The 12,445-nt window shown below is 45.2% G+C and overlaps 1 protein-coding gene across 1 annotated transcript in view; it reads left to right on the top strand.

Annotated features, from left to right (window-relative positions):
- Positions 1-12,445, top strand: part of LOC131940768 (DNA-binding protein RFX6) — a 32,639-nt gene extending 20,194 nt beyond the window's left edge. Inside the window, exons 5-20 of the mRNA XM_059299561.1 lie at positions 454-531; positions 879-906; positions 2,093-2,200; positions 4,087-4,164; positions 4,393-4,506; positions 4,709-4,758; positions 5,009-5,168; positions 5,426-5,576; positions 6,835-6,929; positions 7,188-7,305; positions 7,707-7,826; positions 8,161-8,363; positions 8,607-8,775; positions 10,230-10,748; positions 11,225-11,470; positions 12,022-12,445. Of these exons, the coding sequence (XP_059155544.1) occupies positions 454-531; positions 879-906; positions 2,093-2,200; positions 4,087-4,164; positions 4,393-4,506; positions 4,709-4,758; positions 5,009-5,168; positions 5,426-5,576; positions 6,835-6,929; positions 7,188-7,305; positions 7,707-7,826; positions 8,161-8,363; positions 8,607-8,775; positions 10,230-10,748; positions 11,225-11,470; positions 12,022-12,224 (2,440 nt within the window). The 3' untranslated portion in view covers positions 12,225-12,445. The remainder of the gene's footprint in view (positions 1-453; positions 532-878; positions 907-2,092; positions 2,201-4,086; positions 4,165-4,392; positions 4,507-4,708; positions 4,759-5,008; positions 5,169-5,425; positions 5,577-6,834; positions 6,930-7,187; positions 7,306-7,706; positions 7,827-8,160; positions 8,364-8,606; positions 8,776-10,229; positions 10,749-11,224; positions 11,471-12,021) is intronic.

Genomic DNA, 12,445 nt, shown 5'->3' with positions numbered 1-12,445 from the left:
TACAATCAAATGTCTGCCTCTGTGTACAGATTGTCTTATATTCAAATGTCTGCCTCTAGGTATAGATGGTCTTACAATCAAATGTCTGCCTCTAGGTAGAGATTGTCTTATATTCAAATGTCTGCCTCTAGGTATAGATGGTCTTACAATCAAATGTCTGCCTTTAGGTATAGATGGTCTTACAATCAAATGTCTGCCTCTAGGTAGAGATTGTCTTATATTCAAATGTCTGCCTCTAGGTATAGATGGTCTTACAATCAAATGTCTGCCTCTAGGTATGATTGTCTTACAATCAAATGTCTGCCTCTAGGTATGATTGGCTTACAATCAAATGTCTGCCTCTGTGTACAGATTGTCTTATATTCAAATGTCTGTCTCTAGGTATAGATGGTCTTACAATCAAATGTCTGCCTCTATGTAGAAATTGTCTTACAATCAAATGCCTGCCTCTAGGTACCACTACTACGGGATTGGCATAAGGGAGAGCAGCCAGTATTACCACACTGTGTACTCGGGGAAGGGGCTAACGAGGTGAGAGGTTTAGATATCTGGAAGTGGCCAACCCCACCCCCACCCCCCACCCCCACCCTCTACGGAAAAAGGTAGGTTCGATTAAATGAGGCCAAGAACTATGTTTACATTACAAAAAACTGACTTTCGTTATTTATGTTAACGAATGATTATTGAAATTCGATTTTTATACCAAAACAAAGAACACAATTATCATATTTCATCTAAAAAGGCCAATTTGTTTTGCACAAGTATAAATAGTTCCATATACCTTAGTAAGGGATCAATATCTAACTTTAAGTAAAATTTTACAAATATCTTTCTTGCTGTTTTGGGAAATGATTGATTAAAATTTTTTTTTCTGTCAGGTTCTCGGGATGCAAGCATACCAACGAGGTCAGTGTTTAGAGTTTCTATAGTTACATTCTTCACTGGTCCGTCTAAATGTCGTATCGGTCAAAAACTGCACTTAAAGGTGACGAATCACCACAATAGTCGCGTCCCAATGAACCATCACAATAGTCGCGTCACCGTGAACCACCCCAATAGTCGCGTCACCGTGAACCACCCCAAAGAACCACACAACAAGGGTGGGGTAGATAAGTCCAAGAGGCCAGGGACATTTTAAAAGACTCAGGTTAAAATTTTCATTTAGCCTGTATTCTTCAACAAATCCTAAATTTTACGCCTAGGTATGAAGGAATTGAAATGGTAAAATGGCGAAATAATAATTATATTATATATTTCAAATAAAAAAACACTAACAGGAATATTACAACACAGCTCCTGGGATCCCACTGAAACTTCTGGGTGGGGCCCCACTAGGATTTTTTTTCAGGGGGGGGGGGCGCCGGGTTTTTACCAGGGGTGGCCGAACGGAATTTTTCCCGGTATACCGTCGGGCCAGCCCACCCCACCACACAGAACCCACAACAAAGTCTACCCACAGAAACCACCTGTACACAAGACCCTGTTATCTCCCCTGATTTATCGCAAATTTTTCTTGATCTTGTGTCAGCCGTAAATCGCCCCGATACGTCACTTCTATAATATACCATTTTTAATTTACCGACGTTTTGTCAGATTTGGATTAAAATACGCCAGCTTTATCTGGCAATGTGATAAAAAATATTGAATATTAAATCAGAGCGGAAGAGGGTGACACTTTCTCGGCTAAAAATAAAATTTCTGAAATGTAATTGTTTTTAGTGGCATACCAGTTGTTTTTTTTTTAATGATAGTTTCAAATTCAAATAAAGACTAGGCACGATTTATTATTTTAGCTTCCGCTAATTCTAGCATTAAATAACATTGAAAACACCTTCTAGCTGAATAGATGACAATTTAAATAATTGGTTTCCGGTCGATAGCTTTGCTAGTTTCATAAGACTCACACCACACATCAAAGGGGGGGGGGGGCTTTAAGTGTACGGCACTTTGACAAGGGCCCTAATAGTTTCCAGCAGAACAATAGGGTCAGGGTTAGAGTTGGGTCTAGGGTCTGGGTAGAGATACCAAACGTCCTGCCTATGTTTAGTAAAGTACTAAATGAACCAGTGTTTGACCTTTAAACTTTACACAGGGCGGGTTCACAAGGAAGTACTCACTCAGCTCCAAGACTGGGACCCTCCTGCCAGAGTTTCCCAATGCCAGGTTCCTCATCCTCCCCGCCACGGTGCCGAGAGAAAAGGTAGGGCTTCATTGGCGCTGAGAGGCTCAGGTAGGTGCTCTCTAGGCCGATGTTCCTCAGTCAAGTAGGTCTTTACTATGGGCCGATGTTCCTTAGACAAGTAGGTCTTTACTATGGGCCGATGTTCCTTAGACAAGTAGGTCTTTACTATGGGCCGATGTTCCTTAGACAAGTAGGTCTTTACTATGGGCCGATGTTCTTCAGAAAGACCCAGACAAAGACAGTCGCAAAAATTAATGACAAACTTCCATGGAGCCGTAAACTTTGATGGCGGAGTTTTTTACAGCATAAAACATTGAGAAGTCCTTAGAATAAAAAAACTGATGATATAAAATTGTCCTTAAGATGATTTAGCCGATGTAATGTTGGCAGCAGCACTGTCCACCCGTGGAACAGAAACTTTGGTCTAGCAGACGACAGTCTGGGTGTCCCGGCAGTTAAGTCTTACCGCCTGCCGTGACCAGCGATTGATTGAGAGATCGAACTGTCAGTTTAACGTTCGATAAATCAATGACCCGAGGCTGGAGTTCTGCACATTTCCAGGAGAGGTCAATTTTTTTACCTGAGCTACCTTTGTCCCGGGGGGGGGGGAGGATACATAGACGAGCGTTGCGTGGGTGTGGCCCGTGGGTAGTAGGGGATAAGGTGGGTGGAACGCTTGTATCGGTAAATAATTCATTTTTGTCTTTTAAGTGTGTTCAATAATTGATGGTGTGGGTGGCTGGGGTTTTATGGCTTATGGTTAAAGGTTTCAGTGGTGTTTGGTGAGTGGTGTTCTATAGACACATCATGATGTTGGATTTTGAGTGGGTGGTGTCCTACAGAACATCATGATGTCAGATGTTGATTGGTGTCCTACAGACACATGATGTTGAATGTTGAGTGGTGTCACACAACTACAACATCCAATCGGTCAGAATTTAAACCAGGCAATAGGGAAAGGTGCTTGTGTGTGTCCAATGCTGAGATAGGCATAAGTCTGCCTATTGGGTGCAGACGACATCAGTTTGAGGGCGGGGGAGGGGAGGGTTGATACAGTGGCGGTGTTGTTTACACTGGACAGGGACTTCTGGGGTTGTATCTTTTTGTATTTAACACTGTGGGGGGTAGGGTAGGGGGGGAATCTAAAGCAGGATCTGAGGAGACCTAGTGCACAGAGGAGAGGGGTGAGTGGGGGGGGGGGGTTGACGCATTAGCCAAACCACTCAACCACCATTGACCCTCACGGCTAACTTCAGCGTCGTGTTTTGACGGCCATATTTGTGGGCGGCGTCCAGTCACGTGTCTAACAGCTGGGTGTAGTTGGAGCACATGACGTCAGGCGTGAGTCGTGTTGTAGGGTCATTTTATTTGGACGTCCGGTAGTTTTTGCTACAGGCTTGGCCTAATCTTGTTTTTTTATGGGGAAATTGGGGGAGGGGAGGGGGAACTTAGGATAAGAGTGATAATAGCTGTAATTGGGGAGGTGGGAGGGGGAGGGTGGAAATATAGCTCGTTTATAGTGTCACTAAAACAATTAATTAATTCGCGAGTTTTAGATTCTCCAAGAATGAAAACACGAGCACGTTTCGTTAACGTCGCTAGGAGCTGGCTACAAAAGTTGATGGGACAACTTAGAGCGAATAATAAAAGAGAAAAATAATTTTTGTTTTAGGTGTGGGAGTTCTATTGTCTGAAAGGGGATACAGAACATTTGGATGGATGTGGTATAGCAGTCGTCATGTGGTTGTGTGGCTAAGTTGTGTGTGTTGTGGCTAAGTTGTGTCTGATGTGGCTAAGTTGTGTGTGTTGTGGCTAAGTTGTGGTTGGTGTGGCTAAGTTGTGGTTGGTGTGGCTAAGTTGTGTGTGGTGTGGTTAAATTGTGGTCTCTCGTCATGTGTCACCAGGTAGAGACACTGATCATGATGTACAAGACACACAGCCAGTGTGTCCTAGACACCGCCATCAACGGAAACTTTGAGGAGGTGAGTCTGTGTCCTTGTGTGTCCAGAGTGGCTGTGTCAGATTTGTCCATTGGGCCCTTGTGTCCAGTGTGTTACGTCAATGTGTGTCCATATGTGTACAGTGATTATATGTGTACACAAGAATTTCTAAGTCTGCATGATTAGTGTTGTTTGTAGATGTGTCCTGTGGCTTAGAGTGGCCCACTAATAAGTGCTAGTGTCAAAGACCTCACCTTATTCCACCTGTAGATCCAGAACTTTCTCCTCCACTTCTGGCAAGGGTTACCTGAACACCTGCTCAGTTTGGTGGAATGTGACGTCATCGTAGACATCCTGTGCGTCTGTGACTCCATCTTGTACAAGGTCAGTGGGTCATACCTGCAGACGACATATTCAAACCTCCAGGCGACATATTCAAATTCCAGACTCACATCCAATTTTCACATTTTAGTTTCTGTAGTATTTCTACTAATTTTTTTTAATATTGAAAAAAAAACAAATACAATGTAAACACACACCTTTGCTACTTGTCTTACCACCTACCTGTCTTACCTGTTGTACCCAGGTGCTGATCGACGTCTTGATACCTGCCACCATGCAGGAGATGCCGGAAACGTAAGTCCACTATAGCCTTCAACCTTTGACCCCACATACAGTGGTGTCCTCCATATCATAGCCTTCAACCTTTGACCTCACATACAGTGGTGTCCACCATAGCATCACCTTCAACCTTTGAACTCACATACATTGGTGTCCACCATATCTTAGCCTTCAGCCTTTGGTGTAATAAACTTTTATACATCTAAACCGTCTTCTAAAACGAATCGTACGTCGATGCTAAACTGCCTCCCCCCCCCCTCCCCAGACTTCTGTGTGACATCCGGAACTTCGCCAAACACTGGGAGAGCTGGGTCTCGTCTGCCCTAGACCACCTGCCCGAACGTCTGCTGGAGAAGAAACTTCCAGTTGCGCGGAGGTTTGCGCAGTCACTGAAACGGCAGACATCCTTTCTCCATTTGGCTCAGGTATCTAGTTGCATATGTAGAGTTTAGGTGGTCACTCTTTTGGACCTTGGGTTACGTTTGTCTGTTTGTGGGACTACAGAATATCAATGATGTCCAGTGGTCAATCAGGTTTGGGTAGATGTAGGGATGTACGCTAAGGCCGATAACTACGTTAAACTAGCATTCAAACAAAAGACTAGCTTTACACGCTGCTCGGTGCTGCAACCTTTAAATATGGGGATGGCCTGTTTAAATGTGTGTCCTTCACCTTGTTTCAGACGGCGCGCCCTGTGCTCTACGACGCCAGCCTGGTGAATGCCATGATAGCAGACGTGGACCGTATCGATATCAGCAGCATCAGCAGCCAAGCCTTCCACAGCTGCAGCTCTAGCAGCAGTGATGATGAGGACGTGCAGTTGAACGCTGAATGTAAGTAGGTCATTACATGTAAGGGTGATACAGGTGGTCATTACATGTAAGGTTGGTACAGGTGGGTCATTACAGGTAAGGGCGGTACAGGTGAGTCATTACATGTAAGTAGGTGGTACAGGTGGGTCATAACATGTAAGTAGGTAGTACAGGGGGGTCAATACATGTAAGTAGGTGGTACAGGGGGTCATTACATGTAAGTAGGTGCTACAGGTGGGCCATTACATGAAAGTAGGTGGTACAGGGGATCATTACATGTAAGGAGGTGCTACAGGTTGGTCATTACATGTAAGTAGGTGGTACAGGTGGGTCATTACATGTAGGTAGGTGGTACAGGTGGATCAGTACAAGTAAGTAGGTGGTACAGCTGGGTCATTACATGTAAGTAGGTACAGGTGGGTCATTACATGTAAGTTGGTACAGGTGTGTCATTACATGTAAGTAGGTGGTACAGGTGGTCATTACATGTAAGTAGGTGGTACAGGTGGGTTATTACAGGTAAGTAGGTGGTACAGGTGGGTCATTACGTGTAAGTAGGTGGTACAGGTGGGTCATTACAAGTAAGTAGGTGGTACAGGTGGGTTATTACATGTAAGTAGGTGGTACAGGTGGGTCATTACATGTAAGTAGGTGGTGTGTGGTTACAGGGAAGTTGATAGTCCAGGTGGGTCATTACATGTGCGGTAGTGGCCCAGGTGTGTGGTTACAGGTAGTTTGATGTTCCATAAGTTAGTGGTCCAGGTGTACCAGTAAATGTCAGTTTTTGCCCAGGTGTGTGCTCACATGTAAGACGGTGACTCACGTGTGTGGTCACGGCTCAATAGCTCGCCACGCACGACTGACACTGCTTTGTCCAGTGCCAGACTGGGTGCTGGAATGTTAAAGAGGGCAATGATTAATTAACGAGCACCTGGTCTACCTAGCTAATTAGAAAATCAATATGGAGTAATCATTTGAAACGTCTTTAAAACCCGATTTAAACCTAAATAAACATAGGTAACCTACTTAGTTTTTATTTGAAGTAAAGGGTCAGATTTAAGTTTTATTTTTAATGAATATTTCACATGTGTTGAGATGGGTTTTTAAATTTAACTGCGTTTATAAATATTTTTTGTATTTGTCATCACACACACACACACACTCAAAAGCACACACACTCACAAATACACACACAATGCCACTTTTCCTGATATCCCACATTTTAACTACCTTAATCAACATCAATTCATCACGTTACATTTGATGTATTAATGTGCAGTTCTCCGGGAGTTTAAGGAGCTGTTGAGGAAACAGGCGACAGTTGAAGCCTTCACAGAATGGCTGGACATCGTCGTAGAGCAAAAGGTCATCAAGGTTGGTCACGTGATCACACGATTATATTGGGGGGGGAGTAGAGTAAGCTCGCCAACACTGAATGTGATAGATAGCAAAGTTAATTTAGAAAGCTGAGTCTCTATTGTTTTTCAAAATCTGTTTATTCTTATTGCACGAAAATATTTATTCCTTTTTGGTTATAATCTACTTAGGTCTATTTTAGAAAAAGCTTGTTTAATGACATTTTAGCTTGAGTCTGTTTAATTCCACAAAGTAAATGCTTTTTGCCCCATACAGCCGAGTAAACTAAACGGGAAAAACTTCAAGAAAAGAGCCCAGGATTACCTGCTCAAGTGGTCTTTCTTTGGCGCTCGGGTCATGCACAACCTCACACTAAACAACGCTCAAAGTTTCGGTAAGTCTTGTGGTTCTGAGGTCAGTTCTTAAAGTTGTGTTTCGGTGAGTTCTCTTACTCTAATGTTGCCTTTTCAGCCACTTCCCTTACCAGATGAATATTGCCTTTTTCAGCCTCCTTCCATCTCATACGAAAGTTGCCTTTTTCAGCCTCCTTCCATCTCATACGAAAGTTGCCTTTTTCAGCTTCCTTCCATCTCATACGAATGATGCCTGTTTCAGCCTCCTTCCATCTCATACGAAAGTTGCTTTTTTCAGCCTCCTTCCATCTCATACGAAAGTTGCCTTTTTCAGCCTCCTTCCATCTCATACGAAAGTTGCTTTTTTCAGCCGCCTTCCATCTCATACGAATGTTGCCTGTTTCAGCCTCCTTCCATCTCATACGAAAGTTGCTTTTTTCAGCCTCCTTCCATCTCATACGAATGTTGCTTGACGAGTACGTGCTGCTGGCTGTTGAGTGTCAGCTCCATAACGACAAGGAGCAAGAGTTACAGTCCCTGCTGGAGAAGCACACGAAGCCAGGTACATAAAGGTCAAGGTCAATAGTGAACTGAAAATGTGACGGCTCAGACATCGTTTGGTCTCAGAATCACATTTTTGCCTCGTCACACATCACTCACACTAAATACACAACGGCACTAACACTGACTCACAACATTCTACCCAAATAACAACATTGACCAACAACTTAATTAGCCAACAATTATATTGACCAACAACAATAATGACTCACACCATTGTAAACTATTGACCAACACCTCGATCGACCAACACCTCGACTGACCAACACCTTGACTGACCACACACAGAAGCCCAGCCATTTCGTGCACTAACTAACTGTATCTTTCCCTACCAGACGACGTGGGCGCCAAGCTAAACCTCCAGCAGACGGCAGGCACGTGTTTTGTGGCCAACCAGAGCCGGACGCCCAACTCTGACCTGCTCAAACGTGAAGTCTACGGGGACAGCATGACGTCATCGTTTGGCCAGCAGCTGATCTCAGGGCGGGAAACGTTCGGGTTGTCTCCCCACCCGTCGTCTGCAACTTCCATCCCACAGGTTGGTCAAGTTACATAACTCTGTAGACATTTTTTTTTCTCCACTTATCTTCAGAACGACCTACACAATTACCGTAGACTGCACCCAGTGCCAGAAGCATCACATGTCTGCTGTATGTGGCTTCATCAAGCGGGAACACGACGCCGTGTCAGCACGGTCTGGTCGCTAGAAACTTCTAAGGAAGAATCCGATGGAGTCTGAGGAGCTACAGCATTATCTTCATACTTTTTTTTTCTTTTCCAGCCTTTGCACCAAGGTCAGGGCCAGTCGTCCACCTTGAACCCCATCCTCACCCCGCCTGTTTCACCCGTCGTGCCGAACCCTCCAGGTCAAAGGTCAAGTGTCATCAGCCAGGGACCTATGGCGTCATTTGTCAACTCAGCTCAAACAAACTCATCTCTAGCTTACTTTGGTAACCTCCCCTTACAATTTTACACGTGTGTCGCTAACTTACCTGGGTGAGCTCCCCCAACCAAATCAACCCAACAAATACCGAGTTGGAGACTGGTACTCTTTAACGGAAAAGTATCGAGTTGCCTAGAGTTTCAGCCTTTATATTGTGTTCGTCACTTCCGGTTTCTAAAAGAGTGTGTAGGGTTTTGAACCCGGGTCCTTTGGCTTAATCAAGTTGTGATAGTTAGCTTCGCTACGGGTCGCGTATCACAGGCTGTCAGCTTCGATCGTTACTTAAACAAAACCTGATTATAGATTGGTATTGATCGAAACTTGATTATAGATTTGTATCGATCAAAACCTGATTATAGATTTGTATCGATCAAAACCTGATTATAGATTTGTATCGATCAAAACTTGATTATAGATTAGTATCGATCAAAACTTGATTATAGATTTGTATCGATCAAAACCTGATTATAGATTTGTATTGATCAAAACCTGATTATAGATTTGTATCGATCAAAACCTGATTATAGATTTGTATTGATCAAAACCTGATTATAGATTTGTATCGATCAAAACCTGATTATAGATTTGTATTGATCAAAACTTGATTATAGATTTGTATCGATCAAAACCTGATTATAGATTTGTATCGATCAAAACCTGATTATAGATTGGTATCGATCAAAACCTGATTATAGATTGGTATCGATCGAAACTTGATTATAGATTGGTATTGATCGAAACCCTGTCTTTAAACAATATTGATGACCGTGGCTTTCTTCTTTAAGTCTGTCTATGACGACAGGCAACTTTCGCAAATCTAATCCCACCACACACACCACCCTCCCACCACACCCACCACCCTCCCACCACACCCACCACCCTCCCACCACACCCACCACCCTCCCACCACACCCACCACCCTCCCACCACACCCACCACCCTCCCACCACACCCACCACCTTCCCACCACACACTCACCACCCTCCTACCACACCCACCACCCTCCCACCACACTCACCACCCTCCTACCACACACACCACCCTCCCACCACACACTCACCACCCTCCTACCACACACACCACCCTCCCACCACACCCACCACCCTCCCACCACACACTCACCACCCTCCTACCACACACACCACCCTCCCACCACACACACCACCCTCTCACCACACACTCACCACCCTCCCACCACACTCACCACCCTCCCACCATACACTCACCCCCTCCCATCACACACACCACACACACCACACACACCACCCTCCCACCACACACTCACCACCCTCCCACCACACACACCACCTTCCCACCACACACACCACCCTCCCACCACACACTCACCACCCTCCCACCACACACCCACACCACCCTCCCACAGTTCATTTTAATGTTGAGCTTGTTATAAATACTTATATTGCTCAGCTTGTTATATAGATCTATATGTTGACTTCCCAGGCCAACAGAACAACGAGTACCTACAAAATGGCGGCCAGCTGTACCCGCCCACCACCACACACCACCCGCCCACCACCACACACCTCAGCAACGCCTTCCGCAGCAGCCTGCCATCGACCATGGACAACAGCGACCCTCTCAGCAGCCCGAGCCTCCCCGACAGCAACAGCTACAGCACACAGCGCAACCCCCCGCTGTCGTACCGCGGCTGTCCCTCCCTCTACCCGTCCTACCACCCTGGGACTCTCCTGCCCCACCACCCTGGGGCGTACAGCAGTACCCTGTACCCTAAATCTGACGCCTTGACGTCGTACTCAGAAGTGGCGCCCTACCACCTCGACGTGACGCCCTTCCTGTCCCCCTTCTGCCACGGTCAAGCCATCCAGCACGGTTATCCCCTGGTTAGCTCTGCAGGCCCGGGGGGCGGCTGTGGGGCGGGGGGCGGCCAGACAAGCGGAAGTGCTTTCAATCTAGTCCAACAGTCGTCTGCCTTCCCTCAGTCGGTGTACCAGAACCAAGGTGAAGGTCAACAGTTTACTTCATTCGTGTTATTACATCTAATATTGTTTTATAAATTAAACAGTTTCAAAGTTCTTCTTTAATAAACGCGATATATTCTGTGAGGTAATATAACAGGGAGTAGTAATCTACGGCCTACAGTAGATACAGTTTGTAAACGAAAGCCTATGTTAGAATAGCTTTTAATAAATTAAAATCTATCAATCCGCTGTGCGGTCCATTAGATTACTACAACAATAAGTCATGTATTTTAGTTTTTAATTTGGGAGCTTAAAAGTCATTAGTTCGATACTCTTTAAAAATGTATCCCGTGGCATGATAGATTGCATGACATGTCAATGTTGACATTTGTTTTGTTTTACACATCCTGGTGAGCAGTTAAATCGGTCATTATATCTTGCTATACTTTCACAAGTTTCCTGAAATAAACTGACGTCTGTTTCCTACAGTAAAATATGCCTGTCCTCTGTTGTCAGACTACTACACAAACTCAGCCTTCAACGTGGCACCAAAACCTCTGGTGGAACATGTTCCCGTCATCCAGTCCAGACTTCCGGTCAGCCCCTCCCAGTTCCACAACGAGGCACGTGACCCCCTGAACCTTCTGGACAAGTCCTACAGAAACAAAGACTTCCTGCACTCCGTATCTAAGGACGCTATGAGCATGTACAGCCGGGTCAATGGCGCCACCGGAAGTTGCCAGAGTTCAAGAGGTCACTACAGTAAGATACTTCAAGCTGTATCGGCTATCACTGTTCACAAAGAACAAAGATCGCAGTTTAAAACTCAAACTAGTTCCCACCCGGAGAATGTTTACGCACCGCACCCCCCCCCCCCCCCCCCCCGACCCTCCCCACCCCCCGAACGAAATAGAATTTATACAGAAAGTAGATACTTTTACCAATGTGCTACCCCCCCCCCCCCCCCCGAAAATTTCAATTGAAAGTAAAAATGTAAGTAGTAAAGTTCCCTTTTCGAATCTGACGGTTCTTGGGGCAAGTAAAGTAGAGTTCATTTGTTTTTGTGACCTCGGTATATGAAGAGATAGTGTGGTCAGCACTATGCCCAGCCGCCTTTACATTCCCTAACGTGAGTTAGGTACACACCACAGCTGGACTTTGATAGGAACCCGGTTTGAACTCAAGACTTTCGGGTGAGCAGTCTAGCGCTCTGTCACTTTATGTGTCACCTTGTGTCACTCCTTTTGTCACTTTATGTGAGAGAATGTGATGCTAGTAACCATCATAAACTATTTTTTTTTGTTTCTTTCCAGTTCACCATCACACGCAGCCCATGTCTCACCATCAGGCTCTGTCTCACCACCAGGCACTGTCTCACCATTTCACCAATGATGACTACCTAACGTCTGTGGGCATGTCCTCTGTGGGGATGTCCTCTGTGCTAGCGGGAGAGTCAGACCTGTACCCATCCTATGCTGACAACGGGCCTCTCTCCGCCATCAACTATCTGCCGTAACTCCTGCCCGAGAGTGACCCTAGCATTACCTCCCTGTAACCCTGCCGGACCTCAAGCATAACCTCCCTGTACCCCCGGGCTGATAGACCCCCCCTCCGCACGATAAATTCAACGAAAAGTGAAGTGCCCAGCCTGCAAGTCCAGTTTGTGTTAAAAAAAACTATACACTACATTTGTTTGTGTTCGTACCACGTGAGAGAGATCTAAACTTTTAAAAGTGC

Source organism: Physella acuta, unplaced genomic scaffold (genome assembly GCF_028476545.2).
Source record: "Physella acuta isolate Inbredline_101_S28 unplaced genomic scaffold, ASM2847654v3 ptg000329l, whole genome shotgun sequence".
Classification (NCBI taxonomy): Eukaryota; Metazoa; Mollusca; class Gastropoda; family Physidae; genus Physella; species Physella acuta.
Note: the sequence above shows the minus strand (reverse complement) of the source record. Positions and strands in the feature narration are given on the sequence as shown.